Consider the following 20,924-nt stretch of genomic DNA (forward strand, 5'->3'; position numbering starts at 1 on the left):
GATTTGCCAGTATGCTCTGATTCTCAAAGTGTCCGGCTCTGTCAGGCTCACTGTTTGACCCCTGAATCGCTCTCAATATTTACATTTACAAACAAGTAGTGACATATATGAAGCACAGATCAATGAAAGTTGAAATTTAACAGCCTGCTGAGCAACTGGCAGTATTTTGCAAATGAGAATTCTGCCATTGCACGTTTAGTGTGTATGTCGCTCTCTCTTTTTAGACAGGATAGCAGGTGTCCCATCTTCATTTTGTTAAGGTAAGATCAAACATTTGGGAATTTATGTTATGGCTTATGATTTAACTGATTTACACTTTCATTTATTCAAGTAATGTTTCAGCTAAACCTTTGCCTCAGTGTAATAGTAGTAGGCCTAATAGTAAGAGATAGTTATAGTAATAGAGTAACATTTGAGTTTGCCCCTTGATTATGTGTTCATCTAAACCAAATATCACTAATTGTCCATTCAATTGCCAACAGTTAACATTTTGTTTTCCTGTTTTTGGTATGTGATGAAGAAATAGCAAGTAGTTCACGTACTTGGTCATAAAGTATTAAAGTAAATCCCCTCAATGTGTATTTGTGGCAAGTCTTGCCATTATGTAGATACGCAGCTAGCTAGTGTTCTCAACTAACCAGATTAACCAGCTGCTGGTCTTGCTAACCAGCTTTACCAGAGCAAGAGAGCCCAAAATGTTACTGTGTGTACTAAGTCACCATCTTTCAGGTGGTCTCTTTAAATCAAGAATCCATATAGAGAGGGAGAGATGGGATTATGTACTTCTAAATTAAATGTGCATCACAATTTAAAAAAATGTTTTATGTTTAACTACAGGTGTGAATGTTTTGTATGATATACTTTAGTAAATACATGTTTTCTTCAAGGGAATAGTCTGTTTTGTAATGTTTTCTATTTTAAAAGGAGATACACTGCTGTACCATACTAAAGAAGTTGATACAACAGTTTTTTGTTTGTCATTGCGAAAGACTATTATCTATCCTAAATGTCAGGTTGCTGTCGTCCTTCAACTGATTCATTCCATTGACAGGAATTGAATAGGCCAGCCTTATTGGGTAATAGCTTGTTACCCTCTGTTGTTTCAGGCTGGCTGTTCATGGACATGGACCTTCATCTACTATCACTCCTGTTGTTCTGTGTCTGCAGACAAGGACTAACTGTAAAGCACTGAAACTAATCATCAACATCAATCGTGCTTTTTCTGAAAGATGTGCAACATTCTCATATCACTGTTTTTCCCTTCAAGCAGAATGGAGAAGTGTCAAATGATGCTCCAATCCCTCTGGTCCCTCTCATCCCATTGATGCCCAGCCACCCTAAAGAGGTCTGTTGCCAAAGCAGAATACACAGCTTGCATACCCTCCATGTGCCTTTTCACTCTACATTCTTTTAACCCAACACAATCCACTCTTCCAGGAATCAGGGACTTCTGCCCCCAGGACACAGGAGCCTCCAAACACAAGTCCCACCTCATATACGTGCACCCCACCTCCCCTCGTGACGACCAGTGCCCCAGGTGGGAGCTCGTCTGAGGAGGATAATCAGCAGCAGGATGGGGGTTGTAGGGCCCAGGCCCGCAGGCCAAAATCCAGGCAGGCCTTAGCTGGTGCCATCCAGAGGCTGGGCATGAAGCTCTTGGGCCAGATGAAGACAGGACCTGAGCAGCCCAATGTCATCATATCCCCCCTCAGCATATCCCTGGCACTCTCCCAGCTGGCTCTGGGTATAACATGTTCTGTTTTTGGTGTTTTTGTATGAGTGATTAAAACGTTTTAGAAATGTAGGTGTTGTGCATCTATGCTCTTTCAGTATCAACTGTACTTGGCATGGTTTACAGTACCAGCATCACAACCTCTTTTGCTCTGTCCCAAATGGTACTCTATTCCCTATATAGTATGCTACTTTAGACCAGAGGACAATTAGACTCAACATAACCTGTTAGGTACTTGTTTGCTGTAAATGTTGAGAGCTCAAATCAAATTGGATTCGTCACGTGTACAGTTTAGAGCAGGAGTAAAAGGTGCAGCTAAATGCTTGTGTGCTAGCTCACTCAACGTTGCAGTTCAATAATCAATAACACAATCAATAAGCTGCAGCATGTTGCATCATCATCATGTCTATCTATGTATGCCTCTCAGGTGCCATAAATGAGACAGAGGAACTGTTGATGCACCATCTCCATGGTGACACTCTGCCCTGCTACCACATGTCTCTACACAACTTCCTTGAACGCCTCCGCAAGAGCGACCTGCAAGTGGCTACACGCCTCTACCTGCAACCAGGTCAGTGTTCACTGCTTCAGGGTTGGGGTCAATTCCATTTAAATTTCAGTCATTCAGCAAGTACACTGAAATTGCAATTCTCTTAAATGCTTTTCATAGAGGAACATTTGGAATTAGAATGTTGTTTATTTCTTAATAACTGCAGTGGGCTGTATCAGGATCTTAAACAAATGTACTTTGAAACAAAAGTATACACCTCACACATGATTAGGAGCTTAATAAAGAAGACGACACCTGTACCATGTCAGATATGAAATTTTGAGTTTGCGTCCCAATATTACACTTCATATACATCACAGGAGAGTGAAGTATAACAAAATCACATGGAAACACTGGATTGTCAACGTTTTCGACAAAATAATGTGCATTGATTATGAAATTATAAAAAATCTGAGTAACATTCCACCCATGAAGCCACCAGAGTGTGATTTGGTCATTTGACTGCCGATAAGGGGTTGAAATGGAATTGACCCCAACACTTCACTGCTTACTTGAGTAAGAGGGTTAGGAAGTTAATGGAACATAAAGGAAACAGACCTGGAAATGGAAGGAAGATAAAGACAATAGACACATTTTAGGCTTGAGTGTACAGAAGCTCAAACAAGTGACATTGAATGAAACAGTACTTCAAATGGCCAGATATAAGAAAGTACTGATGTATTACTGACTTTATGACTTCACAATAACATTATTGAAAGAGTCTTTTGATGTCTATTTCAGGGTTTGAGCCCAAACCAGAGTTTGTTCATCAGTCTCAGGATGTATATGACTCAGAGCCAGTGACCTTGGAAGGGCTGGCTGAGGTCAACGAGTGGGTAGAGAGGGCCACTAATGGAAAAGTGACCGACTTTCTGACCAGTCTGCCACCCAATCTGCTTCTCATGCTCATCAATGCTGTTCACTTCAAAGGTTTGTCATAGTATCTATATACTCAATTCACAATTATATTTCATGTCTGGCCTTATCAGTCTGTCTTTCCTTAAATGCTTTTTTCTAATATGATCTCCATAATCACCCATTTGTCCTAAACAGGAGAATGGAAGGCTCGCTTCGACCCACGATTTACCTCCAAAGATGTCTTCTACGTTGACGACAAGCACATGGTCAATGTTGACATGATGATGGGGCCCAAATACCCCTTGAGTCTGCTCATTGATAATGATCTGGAGGCTCAGGTAAGACTCTCACTCCCTCTTGTCCCCTCCTGCTTGACCATTTATGTTTTTCATACTTTTTTATGACATATTGTCTTCCTTTTGTCCTTTCTCTCCTGGAATTTCTCTATTCACCCTCCTATTTTCCTGAGTCACAAAATTGTTGCACACTATATTATCTCACTTCACAATTGTCCTCGTCTTCCTGAGCAGGTGGCTCGCTTCCCCTTCAAGAATCAGATGAGCCTGCTGATAGTGATGCCCATGAATGGCCAGGTGAATGTGTCAGCCCTCACAGCAAAGCTCAACATCTCTGACCTGTACAACCGCCTGCCCAGAGAGAGACCCATGCAGGTCAAGCTGCCCAAATTTAAACTGGACTATAGCCAGGACCTGCAGGAGGCTCTGACCAACATTGGTAAGTAGTAGAGGATCCATAAGCAGACGAGATGAATATGTGAGGTTGGTATACTAGTGGAAACATTCATACCGTGGATAATAAGGCTTGAAGCACAAGGAAAGGTGAGATAAAGATTTTTTTAAACAATTGTCCATCTTATACTTCAACAAAACTGTTGAAAACTTTAGAACTGCCACTCTTTCTCATATACTTAAGTGTGTGATTTGTTCTATTCTCAGGTATGGGGGAATTGTTTGCTAGTCCCAACCTGGCTGCCATAGCTGAGGGCCCTCTGCTGGTGTCCAGTGTGCAGCACAAGTCCAGTATGGAGATCACTGAGGAGGGAGCAGAGGCTGCTGCAGCTACCAGCCTGGTCATCTCACGGTCCAACCCCTCTTTTACCCTCAACCAGCCATTCTTCTTTGCCCTCATGGACGATAAGACACAAGCACCAGTCTTCCTGGGCGTCATCACCAACCCTAACCCTGGAGCTCCTGCTATGCAGAGTAGTGGAGGGTCTGCCAACCTAGATAAAGTACACTACCCCATTGATGACAAGAATGACAAGAATGACAAGCATTATAGTCACTCTTTTGGTGGGCCACCCAAGTAAACCGAAACCTCTTTCAATGAGGGGAGAGGTAATGGTCTTATCTATTGACCTTGAACTGTACTGCTGTCTGTCAGAGAGGAAGCACATCCAGATGAGCAACTCAGATGTATGACAACAGCCCAAGTTATCCAAATGGTCAGCTGGATTGAAATGTAACCATTTTTCTAAATGTGAAACTTTTTTTTTTTTTAATACAAATACTTTTTTTATTTTTTCTTTATTTTTATTTTAACTACACAACACACTGAGGTGCCCCACATTCTCTAATGAAGTTTACTGCTGATTAAAAATACTAGTATTTCTATCTGATGTTTTGGATTAAATGTAACATGAAAATGCAATATTGTGTATTCGGCTACATGATAAGACATTAAACATGTCAAAATCCTATGTGAGTTTTGGACATTTTTGCCCTGATTCATACATTTTTCATAATTTATGAGTGATAAACATGTCCTATCAATGATTTAGGTCAACTCTGTAGTGATTTTGTACGTCTAAATTAGAAGAAACCAACAAATGATCATTTCATGTCCAGCTTATTCTGTCCAAACTTAGGTCAAGCACTCAGCCAGTGGTTGTAGACGAGAGACATACACAATAATCCTCACAAACATTACAAAGTGCTTATTCCCTTATATTTACTGTTAAATTCTGGTATTTTCAGAATTCAAATCATGCCACACAAATCCAGGTACGCAAACAAATGACCTAGTGATCACTGAACTGCAGGTAATCAGAAAACCCACAAGGTGGCGATATAAGATCCTTTGAGATCAGCTCAGGGTTCGTCAGTGATCCTGGATCCTATGGGTCTTATGTGGTGGGAAAAAATATGTATAATTTGTAACTAATAAAACACTGACTGGAATAAAGTATTGCACTGGACAGATACAATTACCTCATATATCTAATATAGTTTGTCTATAGAGCTAGTTCGCTCTAAAACAGTAGGCTATCTTCTGCATGTTCTGCCTCGCAATCTCAATGAGCTACTACTAAGATAAAGTTTAATCTTGAGAATGACACGTATGGTACACTCCATATGTTTTAATGTTATAAGGGCAATGACTAAGCACAAAAAAATTGAATCTTGTCCAAATAGTTATGGCATTTGCTGTAATGACATGGAAGAATTGGCTTCAAAAGAAGCAGAAATGTGACTGGGCATGATAGTGGAAAGGCCATATACTGGGTCATAACCCACAGAGCTTAGGAGACCAAAGGGAACATCATTACTGCTGTCTGTGTAGACCCAGAGGACTGTACAGGGAAAGGTCACTGAACAGCATGACACTTCATGGCTCATCAGACATAATTGCAAACACTATCAATTTTAGGGAAGTAAAGAAAGTTAAGTTTATAATTATTGTTATTTTTTGTGCTCATACTTTTAAAAAAAACATATTTTAGGTGTCCTGCTAGTACAGGGTTTCATTTCTCTCTCAGAATCTTATTTTTAATGGATGTTTATTGAAAACGTTGTAAAGGTAAAGGTATTCAGGATCCCACCACCGTTAAATCTACGTTTAGCCTTCTCTCTCCATCTTTCTCCCATCATTATATGTTCGTGAGCTCTCTTCCCTCTCCTATTATCAGCTGCGGGACTCCCCCTTTCACTTCCTCCCCTCCCCCGACCTGCTCAAAGTAAAACGACCGTCCCTAGTGCTCCAACTTTCTTTGCCTCTGCATCTCCTAAACTCATAGGATGGCAGCATTTCTGAAATCCCTTCGGAATCTGAAGAATGAGATCGTTCTATTCTCTACCCCGTTACTTCTTCTCCCGCTGCCTTTAGTCATTGGAACAAAGGTATGTCAATTGTCACATTTGTTTGGCACAGATTCATACAAACGTTTTTATGTTTCAAATATATTTTATGTATCTTGAAAGCGGTTTTATATTGTTGTTTAATTATATTGTTTGATTTGTAAAATGCGAAAGTGGTTGGTAATTTATGAATACTTTACTTTATTACAAAGATGTTTGTATAATTAAATTGATCCTAAACCTTCAATTAGACACTTTTTGGAAAATGTATTGAAGCAGGTCTAATCTGTGGTTGAGAGACATTTAGTCATTGCATAGGTTTTGTTCAGCCTTTCACCTGTTGATGCAGCCTGAACAGTGAGTTGCAGCATGGCAGAAGCTATGTAGAACCATTTTTATATTTGTTTAGCAGACACTCTTATCCAGAGTGACTTACAGGAGCAATTAGTGTTAAGTGCCTTGCTCAAGGGCACATTGACAGATTTTTCACCTAGTCAGCTCAGGGATTTGAACAAGTGACCTTTCGGTTACTGGTCCAACGCTCCTAAACACTAGGTTACTTGCCGCCCATCATCCCTGTGCTCTGAAACGGTGTCAAAGACAGTTGTTTTAACAATATATGGCAGGTCATTTCCAGCGTGGGAACACTGGTTACACTGAATCCTCCTGTCATAGGTTCTTCAAATGCCACCCTATTCACTATAGTGCACTACATAGCGAATAGGATGCCATTTGGAACATAGACTTTACATGCCACCGAAGTGGAGACTCGGTCCTAGTGTTGCCACCACTGCATCATGTGTTCTCACCCATGGGGCTATAAGCATGTTATCTTTGTCTAATTCTTGGTGTGTAGTTTCAGTGTATCAGAATCAATACTAACTACGTCATCATACCTAATCTGTCATGCGCACACACACACACACACACACACACACACATGCATCATAGAGGACTGCTGAGTAATACGTGTGGACTGATCAGTGTACAGTAGAGACTAGCAGGTGCTGCCATAGACTACAACACAAGAGATCTTTAACCCCAATCAACATACCTCGGTACCAATCAACTATAATCTCTCCAATTTAGGATTATATAATGTAACTTTTGTGTCATATAATTTTCCTGTCACGAACAGCAGTACAGATCTGCTATCTAAATTTGATCACACTGTTGTCGCAGAGAATATTCCTGCACAGAAGGAAATGCAAATTGTAGTATATTCAAGGCTTGAAAAAGCTTCTAAGGTTTGTAATTTCCATTTTGAAATGTCAGACTTATCCACCCCTAAAAATAATTATATGAATTATAATTCAGATAATAATTAACATTTCCTGTCTGCAGGATTATTTTCCTGCTGTGAGAAGCAGGGTCAAATTAAGATATTGCATCTGTATGAGCCAGCAGTATTCATTCCCAGGTGTTGTGGTGTGTTGGATGTTTTGACCTGCTGGTGACCTGTTAGATCTTATGTATGTGTTGTGCAGGAGGCAGCATGTGCCTATGTGATCATCTTGATGGCAGTGTACTGGTGTACAGAGGCCTTACCTCTGGCTGTCACTGCCCTGCTCCCTGCTGTCCTCTTCCCCATGTTTGGCATCATGCAGTCCAAAGATGTAAGACAGACTCTATTTCAAGCCATCTTTCAATAACATGATGAATGAAACTACTATAAAACTGTACTATAATAGCCTACTAATATTAAATATATACTGAACAAAAATATGAACGCAACATGTAAAGTATTGGTCTCATGTTTCATGAGCTGAAATAAAAGGTCCCAGAAATGTTCCATAAGCACAAAAAGGGTATTTTTCTCCCTGTTAGTGAGCATTTCTCCTTTGCCAAGATAATCCATACACCTGACATGTGTGGCATATCAAGAAACTGAATAAACCGCATGAATTACATAGGTGCACCTTCTGCCGGGGACAATAAAAGGCCACTTTAAAATGTGTAGTTTTGTCATACAACACAATCTCACAGATGTCTCAAGTTTTGAAGGAGCATGCAATTGGCATGCTGACTGCAGGAATGTCCACCAGAGCTGTACCCAGAGAATTTTATGTTAATTTCTCTACCATAAGCCGCCTCCAACGTTGTTTTAGAGAATTTGGCAATACGTCCAACCTGCCACAGAACCTCAGACCACGTTTAACCATGCCAGCCCAGGACCTCCACATCCGGCTTTTTCACCTGCGGGATCGTCTGAGACCAGCCACCTGGACAGCTGATGAAACTGAGGAGTATTTCTGTCTGTAATAAAGCCCTTTTGTGGGGAAAAACTCATTCTGATTGGCTGGGCCTGGCTCCCATAGCTGCACCCCTGCCCAGTCATGTGAAATCCATAAATTAGGGCCTAATGAATTTATTTCAATTTACTGATTTCCTTATATGAATTGTAGCTCAGTGGAATCGTTGAAATTGTTGTGTTTATATTTGTGTTCAGTATACTTCACAATGGTGTCTGCACATTGTTTACAGTATTGGTAGATGTTTGCATATGCTTACACAAATACACTGTGGACCCATGAGTCACTTGTCTGTGTGTGTCTTCCAGGTGTGTATGCAGTATCTGAAGGACACCAACATGTTGTTTGTGGGAGGACTGATGGTGGCGGTGGCAGTGGAGCACTGGAACCTGCACAAACGCATTGCCCTTCGAGTGCTGCTCTTTGTAGGGGTGCGCCCCGCTCTGTGAGTGACCCTCAACTAACTACCTGACCGACCGACCGAACGAAAAAACGAGCTAACTAACTAACGAACCCATCAATACAAATCCCTTGCTATTGTTGGGACTATATCTATCTCTAGAGAAGGGAAATCAGTTCATCTGTATGACTATCTACAGATATAGATATAATATTGTATTGACCTTGCCGTTATACATGATGAGGACATATCACCTAACATTTCACTCTCTCCGTGTCAGAGTGTATTTAGCCTTTTAACTGATCGTTTTTTTTTGTCTTATGACCTTCTAAAAGCTCATACATGCTTATAACAAGTTATAAAGCATTTAACCTGTATGCTATGCCTGAAGTAAAGTGTTACAGAATATTCTTATTCCACATTCTTTGGTTTCCTGTCTCTCCAGTCTGATGCTGGGCTTCATGGGGGTGACAGCCTTCCTGTCCATGTGGATCAGTAACACAGCCACCACAGCCATGATGGTGCCCATCGTCCAGGCTGTTCTGGAGCAGCTCAACAACTACACAGAGACTGAGATGCCTGTGATCCTCAGCACTGAGGAGGACATCCAGCCTCAGGAACCCACTGACAGCAAACAGACGGAGAAACAGGCAGAGGGACATGGTGAGCACTGAGCAGAGAAGGACTAATTAATGAACAGTTCATTTGTGTTTTTAATGAAAGAGTTTATTATCCGTTGAATGAGCTCGGGGACCATGTAAGCTTATTATGGGGCATATATATGAGAAGTGTGCATTGCAAATGTTTGCTTTGAGACTATTTATGCTGTTAACGTTCCTATTTGGACTGTGTTTGTCCAGTTGTGGTGACCTGTTTAGACCCGTTTGTGGAGGCTATCCGGCGTAAGGAGGCTGCAGACAAGAAGAAGATGTGTAAGGGCATGACGCTGTGTGTGTGCTACGCTGCCAGCATCGGGGGCACTGCCACCCTCACAGGGACTGGCCCCAACCTGGTGCTCAAGGGACAGATGAACCAGTGGGTACCTTCAGCTATGGATAGTGTCCTCAGTGTATTTCAGTACTTTCAAGTCATGTATCTTTCAAAGAATATTTTTCTATATGTGTTAATGTTACTCATTTTTTATGTTTCCCTCAGGCTGTTTCCTAACAATGGCGATGTCATCAATTTTGCGTCCTGGTTCGGCTTTGCTTTCCCCAATATGATCCTGATGCTGACCCTGGCTTGGCTCTGGCTGCAGTTTGTCTTCATGGGATTCAAGTGAGTTTCAGATTAAAAGGACATGTTTTATCTTTCAGTCAGAGATCATCCTCATTTGAATCACTCTACTGAATTCAATTTACTACTGAAGTCACCCTTTAAGCCTCAACCCCTTTCTCTCCCTCCATTCCCAGTTTTAAGAAGACGTGGGGCTGTGGGGCAGTAAAGACAGAGAAAGAGATAGCTGTGTACAATGTGATCAAGGAGCAGCATCGTCAGCTGGGCTCCATGTCTTTTGGAGAGCTGAGTGTGTTGGGTCTCTTCAGTTGTCTGGTGGTTCTGTGGTTCACCAGAGATCCTGGCTTCGTGGCAGGCTGGGCCACATACATCTTCAATGCTGACGCAGAGTACGGCCCTTTACTGTTCATGCATACTACACTGTACATACACAGCATATTTCACAGGCCTAGTATGCTTTTCAAATGGCATTCTATTCCCTTTATAGTTCACTACTTTTGACCAGGGGCCATATTGCTCTGGTCAAATGAGCCATTAAGGGAATATGGTGCCATATGAGATGCAGCCTTATTCAAAACAAAGAAGACTTGAGACCATTACAAAAACATTACATTGACCAATTATACACTATATATACAAAATGATGTGGACACCCGTTCAATTTGTGGATTCGGCTATTTCAGCCACACCCGTTGCTGACAGGTATATACAATTGAGCACACATCCCTGCAATCTCCATAGACAAACATTGGCAGTAGAATGGCCTTACTGAAGAGCTCAGTGACTATCAACGTGATACTGTCATATGCCACCTTTCCAGCAAGTCAGTTCGTCAAATTTCTGCCCTGCTTGAGCTGCCTTGGTCAACTGTAAGTGCTGCTATATGTAAGTGCTGTTATTTTGAAGTGGAAATGTCAAGGAGCAACAACGGCTCAGCTGCGAAGGGGTAGGCCACAAAAGCTCACAGAACAGGTCACTTCACTACCGAGTTTCAAACTGCCTCTGGAAGCAACGTCAGCACAAGAACTGTCGATCTGGAGGGTCATGAGATTGGTTTCCATGGCCAAGCAGCCGCACACAAGCCTAAGATCGCCGTGTGCAATGCCAAGCGTCGACTGGAGTGGTGTAAAGCTCACTGCCTTTGGACTCTGGAGCAGTGGAAATGTTATCTGGAGTGATGAATCACACTTCACCATCTGGCAGTCCGGTGGATGAATCTGGGTTTAGCAGATGCCAGGAAAACGCTACCTGCCCCAATGCATAGCGCCTACTGTAAAGTTTGGTGGAGGAGGAATAATGGTCTGGAGCTGTTTTTCATGGTTCAGGCTAGGCCCCTTAGTTCCAGTGAAGGGAAATCTTAATGCAACAGCATATAATCACATTCTTCCAACTTGGTGGCAACAGTTTGGGGAAGGCCCTTCCCTGTTTCAGCATAACAAAGTCCCTGTGCACAAAGCGAGGTCCATACAGAAATGGTTTGTCGAGATTGGTGTGGAAGAACTTGACTGGCCTGCACAGAGCCCTGACCTCAACCCTATCGAACACCTTTGGGATGAATTGGAATGCCGACTGTGAGCCAGGTGTAATCGCACAACATCATTGCCCAACCTCACTAATGCTCTTGTGGCTGGATGGAAGCAAGTCCCTGTAGCAATGTTCCAACATCTAGTGGAAATCCTTCCCAGAAGAGTGGAGGCTGTTATAGCAGCAAAGTGGGGACCAACTTCATATTAATGCCCATGATTGTAGAATGAGATGTTTGACAAGCAGGTGTCCACATACAACACATTACCAAAAGTATCTCGCTTCCCATATGCTTCAATAATTCACAAGAAAAAATAAGCAAGAAAACATTCATTGTATGTCTGAATGCTGACAGATAACCACCCTATCTTTATCCATTCTTCCCTCCAGGTATGTAACTGATGCCACAGTGGCAGTGTTCATCGCTGTCCTTCTCTTCGTCCTACCTTCCAAGCCCCCACGCTTCTGTTGCAGGAGGTCCCAAAGCTTTGACACTGGTAAACCATGTTTTAAAACAACACATAAAATGTAACAAGCACGGTACCTGATCTTGAGTATGCTACTTTAGTATCTAAGGATATGAAGACTTGAAGACCATTACAATAGCATATCTGTAACAGTGATTCGTTAACCCCTCTACAGAGCATCAACACCCAGCTGGCCCCACACCAGCTCTGCTGACCTGGAAGGTGGCCCAGAAGAAGTTACCCTGGAGCATCGTTCTCCTCTTGGGGGGAGGGTTCGCCCTGGCCAAAGGCAGCGAGGTGAGAGACAAGGACCAGTATGTACATACAGATGTAGGATCACCCTGTTGCAGGGGAACTTTCCTGACATCCTGGCAATGCAAAACTTGTAGTGTATTTGAGGTTTATTCATTATTTATAATAAAATTAAATGTATTTATTATATAGCCCTTCGTACATCCACTGATATCTCAAAGTGCTGTACAGAACCCCAGCCTAAAACCCCAAAACAGCAGGTGTTGAAGCACGTTGGCTAGGAAAAACTCCCTAGAAAGGCCAAAACCTAGGAAGAAACCTAGAGAGGAACCAGGCTATGAGGGGTGGCCAGTCCTCTTCTGGCTGTGTCAAGTGGAGATTATAATAGAACATGGCCAAGATGTTCAAAAATGACCAGCATAGTCAAATAATAGGTCTGGGACAGGTAGCACGTCCGGTGAACAGGTCACGATTCCATAGCCGCAGGCAGAACAGTCGAAACTGGAGCAGCAGCACGGCCAGGTGGACTGGGCATAGCAAGGAGTCATCATGCCAGGTAGTCCTGAGGCATGGTCCTAGGGCTCAGGTCCTCCTCCGAGAGAGAAAGAGAGAATTAGAGAGAGCATACTTAAATTCACACAGGACACCGGATAAGACAGGAGAAGTACTCCAGATATAACAAACTGATCCTAGCCCCCCGACACATAAACTACTGCAGCATAAATACTGGAGGCTGAGACAGGAGGGGTCAGGAGACACTGTGGCCCCATCCGATGATACCCCCGGACAGGGACAAACAGGAAGGATATTACCCCACCCACTTTGCCAAAGCACAGCCCCCACACCACTAGAGGGATATCTTCAACCACCAACTTACCATCCTGAGACAAGGCCGAGTATAGCCCACAAAGATCTCCGCCACGGCACAACCCAAGGGGGCGCCAACCCAGACAGGAAGATCACATCAGTGACTCAACCCACTCAAGTGACGCACCCCTCCTAGGGACGGCATGAAAGAGCACCAGTAAGCCAGTGACTCAGCCCCTGTAATAGGGTTAGAGGCAGAGAATCCCAGTGGAAAGAGGGGAACCGGCCAGGCAGAGAAAGCAAGGGTGGTTCGCTGCTCCAGAGCCTTTCCGTTCACCTTCACACTCCTGGGCCAGACTACACTCAATGATATGACCCACTGAAGAGATGTGTAAGGGTTTTCCTCCTCTTCGTCTGAAGAGTGTAGCAAGGATCGGACCAAGATGCGGCGTGGTAAGTGTCCATGGTTGTTTATTTAAAAACATAAACTGAACACTCAATGAATACAAAACAATAAACGTGAACAAAACCGAAACAGTACCGTGTGGCGAACAGACACAGAAACAATCACCCACAAAACAACAGTGAAACCCAGGCTACCTAAGTATGATTCTCAATCAGAGACAACTAACGACACTTGCCTCTGATTGAGAACCATACTAGGCCTAACACAGAAAAACAACCTAGAAACACAAGACATAGAATGCCCACCCAACTCACGTCCTGACCAACTAAAACAAACAAATAACACAAGAACCAGGGTCAGAACGTGACAAGATGAGTCTTCAGTAAAGACTTAAAGGTTGAGACCAAGTTTGCGTCTCTCACATGGGTAGGCAGACCAATTTCATAAAAATGGAGCTCTATAGGAGAAAGCCCTGCCTCCAGCTGTTTGCTTAGAAATTCTAGGGACAATTAGGAGGCCTGCTTCTTGTGACCGTAGCGTACGTGTAGGTATGTACGGAAGGACCAAATCAGAGAGATAGGTAGGAGCAAGCCCATGTAATGCTTTGTAGGTTAGCAGTAAAACCTTGAAAACAGCCCTTGCCTTGACAGGAAGCCAGTGTAGGGAGGCTAGCACTGGAGTAATATGATCAAATCTTTGGGTTCTAGTAAGGATTCTAGCAGCCGTATTTAGCACTAACTGAAGTTTATTTAGTGCTTTATCCGGGTAGCTGGAAAGTAGAGCATTGCAGTAGTCTAACCTAGAAGTAACAAAGGCATTGATTCATTTTCTGATTTTTGGAAAAAAGCTGTCCTTGAAACAGTCTTGATATGTTCGTCAAAAGAGAGATCAGCGTAGAGAGTAACGCTGAGGTCCTTCACAGTTTTATTTGAGACGACCATTAAGATTAATTGTCAGATTCAACAGAAGATCTCTTTGTTTCTTGGGACCTAGAACAAGCATCTCTGTTTGGTCCGAGTTTAAAAGTAGAAAGTTTGCAGCCATCCACTTCCCTATGTCTTAAACACAGGCTTCTAGCGAGGGCAATTTTGGGGCTTCACCATGTTTCATTTAAATGTACAGCTGTGTGTCATCCGCATAGCAGTGAAAGTTAACATTATGTTTTCAAATGACATCCCCAAGAGGTAAAATATATGGTGGAAACAATAGTGGTCCTAAAACGGAACCTTGAGGAACACCGAAATGTACAGTTGATTTGTCAGAGGACAAGCCATTCACAGAGACAAACTGATATCTTTCCGACAGATAAGATCTAAACCAGGCCAGAACTTGTCAGTGTAGACCAATTTGGGTTTCCAATCTCTCCAAAAGAATGTGGTGATCGATGGTATCAAAAGCAGCACTAAGGTCTAGGAGCATGAGGACAGATGCAGAGCCTCGGTCTGATGCCATTAAAAGGTAAATTACCACCTTCACCTTCATAATCCACATAATAATTAATTTCCTGTTGCTGCAGGATTATTTTCCTGCTGTAGCAAACTGGCTCACATTAAAATTCTAGATCTCTACAATATAATCTTTTTTCGCTTTCCACAGAAACGTTTTAACCAAAAAAGTCAGATCCTCACTGAGAACTGAATCATCCCATATTTCATCAGGATCATTGTGACAAAGGGACATTTTTGATTAGTCAACACAGCAACACCCTGTTCACTTCCCAAGTACGATGAAACGTAGGGCATATAATGTGGGATGATACAGGTAACATATTAGCTGCTTACTTAGCTACTAAAGTAGACTAAAATCAACCTTTCTGTTTTTGAAAAACTGTACACAGTATGTACAGGTAACTGCCAAAATAAAGGAAACAAAACACCATCATAAAGTGTCTTAATAGGGCATTAGGTCACCAAGAGCACAATGTGCCTTGGCATAGTTTCTACTATTGTCTGGAACTCTATTGGAGGGATGCGACACCATTCTTCCACAAGAAATGTCATAATTTGGTGTTTTGTTGATGGTGGTGGGAAACACTGTCTCTGGCGCCACTCAAGAATCTCCCATAAGTGTTCAATTGGGTTGAGTTCCGGCGACTGAGACACATACAAACACAAATATACACACACAAACACCTTAAACCCCTTATGCCACTTTGAAACCTCTCTTTCAAAGTCACTGAGATCTCTTCTTCTAGCCATGGTAGCCAAAATAATGGACAACTGGACATTTTTAAACATGACCATAAGCATGATGGGATGTTAATTGCTTATTTAATTCAGGAACCAAATCTGTGTTGAAGCACCTGCTTCATTTACTCAAGTGTTTCCTTTATTTTGGTAGTTACAGTGCCTGAACATGTGTAGATGTATGTGAATCTGGTTATGTATCCGACACTAAAAGAAGAGTGCCATGGTTGTTTGAGACTGATTGCATGGTTTTGTACATGCCCCTGCAGGAGTCAGGTCTGTCTATGTGGATGGGGGACCAGATGACTCCCCTCCACACCATCCCACCCTGGGCCATCGCTGTCATCCTGTGTCTGCTGATCGCTATCTTCACAGAGTGCACCAGTAATGTGGCCACTGCTACTCTCTTCCTACCTGTCCTCGCCTCAATGGTAAGACTCAACACACAGCTCTGTATTAATAACACAATACTAGGCCCTTGTTACATGGAGTGGAACAGGGGAACCCAAGAGCAGACTCAGATGAGGAGACTGAGATGATGTAACCAAGGTATTAATTGAAACACAGGGGAAAGATAGAGTGCAGGTCAGGGGTAGCTTGGGCAGGTTGCTGGAAACAAGGTGCGGAGGCTGAGGCTGGAGCGAGAGGAGTTGGGACAGGGTAAGCAGGTCCGTTGGGGAATCCAAGGGAGTAGTAGAGTGGGGAATACAGGACAGAGTAGCAGGATGAAGAGACGTGGGACTGGAGACAGGGACCAGAGTCTGAGCTGGCTGAACTGTAGCGGAGAGGAAAACAGCATCAGGCAAGGAAAACAGGCACAACAAGATAACAGGATGTAAATAGTAACAAACGGCTAGAAGCGTAGACTGACTGAGCAGAGATTACGATCTGGCAGTGTGGAAGTGGCAGGACTGAGTATTTGTAGAGGTCTTGATTATGGAACAGGTTGCAGCTGGTGGCGATCGGCTCTGACTCCAGCACACCTGTCTCCGCCCACACAATCTCACAGAGAGCGAGAGAGAGAGGGAGAGAGCACTGGGGGAGTGGCGGCAGGTCAAGGAGACACAGGATGAGCATTAGAGGGCGTGGCAGAAGCAGATGTAACAGCCCTACTACACAATACCACACCACTACACAATATTACTCAATACTTCACAATACTACACTACTGCACAATACTACACCCTACTACAATTCTACACAATAGTACATTACAATACTACAAAATACTATACTACTATACAATAGTACACAATACTACACTACTACACAATACTGTTCAATACTACACAATATTACAATACTCCACAATACTACACTACTACACAATGCTACACTACTACACAATATTACAGTATTACACAACTGGAAGCAGGAATACAATAACTATCCAGTCTGGTAAACTGCTCTGTCACACGGATACGTGTACATGCAGTACATGCAGCAGCAATACTTTCAATAGCCTGAACACTGTAGCTCCTTGATGTGAAGTACAGTGCTTACCAGTGTAAACCCATTCAGAAATCTCCCCTATAGGAGTGCAGCATTGAAACTACTCCCCGTGGAAGCCGGCCTACATGTCCTTGTTTGGCTGCCCTGGCCTGTGTTGTTAGTCATTTGAGATGAATATATTTGGTCCCCTTCCTTGGGCCCCTCCTTCTATAGCCACCCTGCCAAACACACCAATTGAGCTCTGTGACTTGTCCTGGTGCCCACTCCCATCTACACTGATGAATGGTATCACTGTGCCCAGTGCCCAAGCACTCAGAGAGGACCCAAGCTGGGCCATGCCGGAATGTGCCAAGCTTGGGTATAGAGAGAAGGATTTATTGAGGTCAAAGCCAACAGGAGTGCATGAAGATGACATAAGTATAGAAAAGGGTGAGTGAAAGAGGGGAAGGAGAGGAAGAAAAATGGGGTTAGTGAACCAACTACTAGTTACAGTGAAGTCTGGGAAAGAGAGGATGCTGGGATGTGTGATTTTGTGTCTAGCTGCTTGTTTTATGTCTGTATTGTCTTTCCAGACTGCTACAAAAATAAATCCAACTAAATTATATAACATCCATTATATCTGTTGAGGAAGGTCCTGACAGAGGAACTAATTACTGTCGTGTGAATTTTGGGGGGATAATATTAAACTCTACCGAGGCTTACATTCTAATCTATGTTTTGCTATTACAATGTGGTTCTACACCGTTCTGGATGCGTTTCTGTGGTGCGTTTCCATTTTGCCTGCCATGACTCAGACCCCAAACAACATAGCATGTATAAGAATTACATCTTAATTACACACGCCTAATGGACGATTTTGAACCCTAGAATTACAAACACTAAAATCAGAGATAGTGTTATGAGCCAGTGATTACGGTGCAGAAAAGCACCAAAGCAGACATGAGTGTTGTCATTAGGGATGCGTCCCAAATGGTGCCCTATTCCCTATATAGTGCACTACTTTTGACTAGGGTGCATGGCCTCTGGTCAAAAGTAGTTCACTATGTAGGGAAAACGTGTGCCATTTGGGACTCATAGTAAGAGTGTCCTCCTCAGCCCAGGCTCAGACAGCTAAAGATGTGTGTCTGTCTGTGTGTTTATTTCAGTCCCAGTCCATTGGAATGAATCCTCTGTACGTCATGGTGCCTTGTACTCTCAGTGCTTCCTTTGCCTTCATGCTACCTGTGGCCACACCGCCCAATGCTATCGTCTTCTCATACGGCTACCTCAAGGTTTCTGACATGGTGAGTTACAGTACATCATTTTATAAAGATAATATAATCTAGTGAATTGTCTATCTTATTATTCATTAACAAAAATAAATAATAGCAAACAAATCCTAAATCAATTTAGGAAATGTCTTAACGTGCCATTTACAAATCATTTGAGGACAATTGTCCTGGGCCACAGATCACTTGATTGCCTTCTCTTGTTTGAATGATTGCTAACAGAACTTGAAATTAATTGCACCTCATTTTACTTCCCTGCTCTCTCCCAGGCTAGGACAGGTATAGTGATGAACATTATCGGCATCCTGTGCATCACTCTGGCCATCAACAGCTGGGGCAGGGCCATGTTCCACCTAGACACCTTCCCTACTTGGGCCAACACTACTGGGGTTTGAGGGCACCGAGGGGCCACGGTCCACACCATGAGGAATGCACATAGAGGGCCCTTAATGTGCCATGGACCTCTGGCGAGAAAGGCACCAACGTGACTGGTCGTGATAGGTTGTTGGGAGAAAAGCCACATTGCTTCCATTACAAAGGACACTTGAATAACCCTGTGGAAAGAGAGGATGGATGGATGGATGGATGAGTGGGTGGGTGGGGGGATTGGAGGATGAGTTTAACTGGAGAGATGAGGTTAAAAGTAGCACTACTGTACTTTTAATGCTGTAATGTGTTATACAGAGTATGTCCAGTTCCATTTAAAATGCCCAAGTATTATCTCCATCAAATTATCATGTTCTCAACTTCTCACTCTCAGAAGAAGGTTCTGCCTCATATTTGTTGGTCTGTTTATATCTAAAGACCCATAGTTCAAATCCATTTGGGGTTTAAGATTTTTGATAAACTGTTAATTTGCACAAAATAGCTTCTGAACTATGTTTCCATGACCAAATAATGTATGCCATCTTCTCTTTTTGCTAATCTCTAGTCTTATATTAACTTGTTTTCATTTTGCTCGTAGTAAATGGTGAAATATGGTGCATTGTACTTCCGACCCCATTTGAACTTTGAATACTGTATGACTGTATAACTTGAGATCCCTCTGTACACACTTTTCTAAACTTGAATCATTGGGGCTGGAAAATGCAAACATATTGAAAACTCAGATATGTGAATACACTGTACAATGGTTACTGTGTGCGGACACTTTGACGTTTCTCCTTTACTATAACAGTAATATATGTAATTCAATACTTTTGATTTAATTATTGGTATGTTATCTTGATCAAAAGTTGTTTATTGATGAGATGTAATATAGTTTATATATAGTTTATTGTATATGGTGCTTGCTATTGCACCCTCTGAAATTGACAAAATGTCAAAGGTAATGTCTAGGCTGCTTGCATGTACAGTCAGAGATGGGCAAAGATTACAAGATACAATTACAGAATACAATTACAGAATACCATAAAGATCAATGTATCAAAATAAACTACAAAATACTTAATTAAATGACATGTATTTTAAAATACAGAAATAGATTTGGAAGTTGCTGGCCCGAACTGCAACAACATTCTCAGTAACGGTTACAGAAATGTTTTACTTGCTATGACTGTGATATGTTGTTGTTTATCTACCTTAGGTGAATGCACTGACTGCATATGTGAAAATGAACATACCAAACTGAACTGCAAAGTACACTGTGTATTATTATTGGCCTTGTTTCAGGGTCATGTCTAGAATGGATACAGCTTAACCTAATTTTCAAACCTGCTAAGTTAATTATCCTAACCTACTGCGTAAGTCCTCCTAAACCTGCTATGAAAAGTCAATTTTGACAAAGCTGTGTCACTTTTACACAAAACCTTGTTTCGGGGCAGAGCTCATTACAATAATACTCTGCTTGCTTTTCAACTGTCCATTTTTACATACACATTTATGTTTAGTTCATTTAGCAGACCACACCATAGTGCTGTTAGACTTCTGATACCAATGCAAGGTGAAAGGGAGCCACAAAATGGTGAACCGCTATACAAAATGAAAATACGAATTACTGTACAGGTCTTGAAAGTATCTTGTTACAAAATACATTGGAGTGTAGTTCAGCCCAGTGTAATACAAATGACAAAATACATCTCTGTACAGTTTCATATAGGAAAATAAAATATGTAATCATCATAACAGACCAAATGTCTTTTTTTCCCATAATTGTTGTGTATATAAAAATCAATCACTTTCACACAAAAAAAACAGTACATTTTGTTAGTGTTGCCTGGGAAGCATAATGTTACCTAACCTAAATTGCTCCTAATAACTTCATTCATCCATGTGCCATTAGTTACATAATGAAATGGGAAATTGTTGATTATCTGGTAAAAAGGACCACTAACCCAGGGCAAATTGTGTCAAGGAGAATCGAAAATGAAATGCTGTCCTCCCAGGAACATTGTGAAAACCTAGTGTAACGTGTCCACCTTTCAGTCTGGGCAGAAG

General features: G+C 42.2%; 2 protein-coding genes across 2 annotated transcripts; both read left to right on the plus strand.

Moving 5' to 3' along the window:
* The first annotated feature begins 37 nt into the window (after positions 1-37).
* serpinf2b (serpin peptidase inhibitor, clade F (alpha-2 antiplasmin, pigment epithelium derived factor), member 2b) lies at positions 38-4,858 on the plus strand. The gene is made up of 9 exons (XM_035743793.2): positions 38-260; positions 1,107-1,180; positions 1,271-1,345; positions 1,438-1,744; positions 2,160-2,303; positions 3,024-3,212; positions 3,336-3,478; positions 3,671-3,875; positions 4,097-4,858. Exons 2-9 carry the CDS (start codon positions 1,118-1,120, stop codon positions 4,468-4,470), a joined length of 1,500 nt encoding a protein of 499 aa, XP_035599686.1. The 5' UTR covers positions 38-260; positions 1,107-1,117; the 3' UTR covers positions 4,471-4,858.
* Positions 4,859-6,119: 1,261 nt separating this feature from the next.
* Positions 6,120-20,119, plus strand: slc13a5b (solute carrier family 13 member 5b). Its single transcript, XM_035743847.2, has 12 exons — positions 6,120-6,280; positions 7,726-7,854; positions 8,799-8,935; positions 9,336-9,553; positions 9,751-9,925; positions 10,046-10,168; positions 10,303-10,515; positions 12,041-12,147; positions 12,293-12,414; positions 16,038-16,199; positions 18,366-18,503; positions 18,758-20,119. Exons 1-12 carry the CDS (start codon positions 6,179-6,181, stop codon positions 18,881-18,883), a joined length of 1,752 nt encoding a protein of 583 aa, XP_035599740.1. The 5' UTR covers positions 6,120-6,178; the 3' UTR covers positions 18,884-20,119.
* The last annotated feature ends 805 nt before the right edge of the window (positions 20,120-20,924 follow it).

This window comes from Oncorhynchus keta, chromosome 1, assembly GCF_023373465.1.
Source record: "Oncorhynchus keta strain PuntledgeMale-10-30-2019 chromosome 1, Oket_V2, whole genome shotgun sequence".
Classification (NCBI taxonomy): domain Eukaryota; kingdom Metazoa; phylum Chordata; class Actinopteri; order Salmoniformes; family Salmonidae; genus Oncorhynchus; species Oncorhynchus keta.

Bases quoted from the DNA above. Each gene is read 5' to 3' on its own strand.
- serpinf2b (XM_035743793.2), top strand. From the start codon at position 1,118: ATGGACATGGACCTTCATCTACTATCACTCCTGTTGTTCTGTGTCTGC. The intron at 1,745-2,159 runs GTATAACATGTT...TATGCCTCTCAG, and splicing joins ACTCTCCCAGCTGGCTCTGG to GTGCCATAAATGAGACAGAG. The intron at 2,304-3,023 runs GTCAGTGTTCAC...TGTCTATTTCAG, and splicing joins ACGCCTCTACCTGCAACCAG to GGTTTGAGCCCAAACCAGAG.
- slc13a5b (XM_035743847.2), top strand. From the start codon at position 6,179: ATGGCAGCATTTCTGAAATCCCTTCGGAATCTGAAGAATGAGATCGTT. The intron at 9,926-10,045 runs GTGGGTACCTTC...TGTTTCCCTCAG, and splicing joins CTCAAGGGACAGATGAACCA to GCTGTTTCCTAACAATGGCG. The intron at 12,148-12,292 runs GTAAACCATGTT...ACCCCTCTACAG, and splicing joins GTCCCAAAGCTTTGACACTG to AGCATCAACACCCAGCTGGC.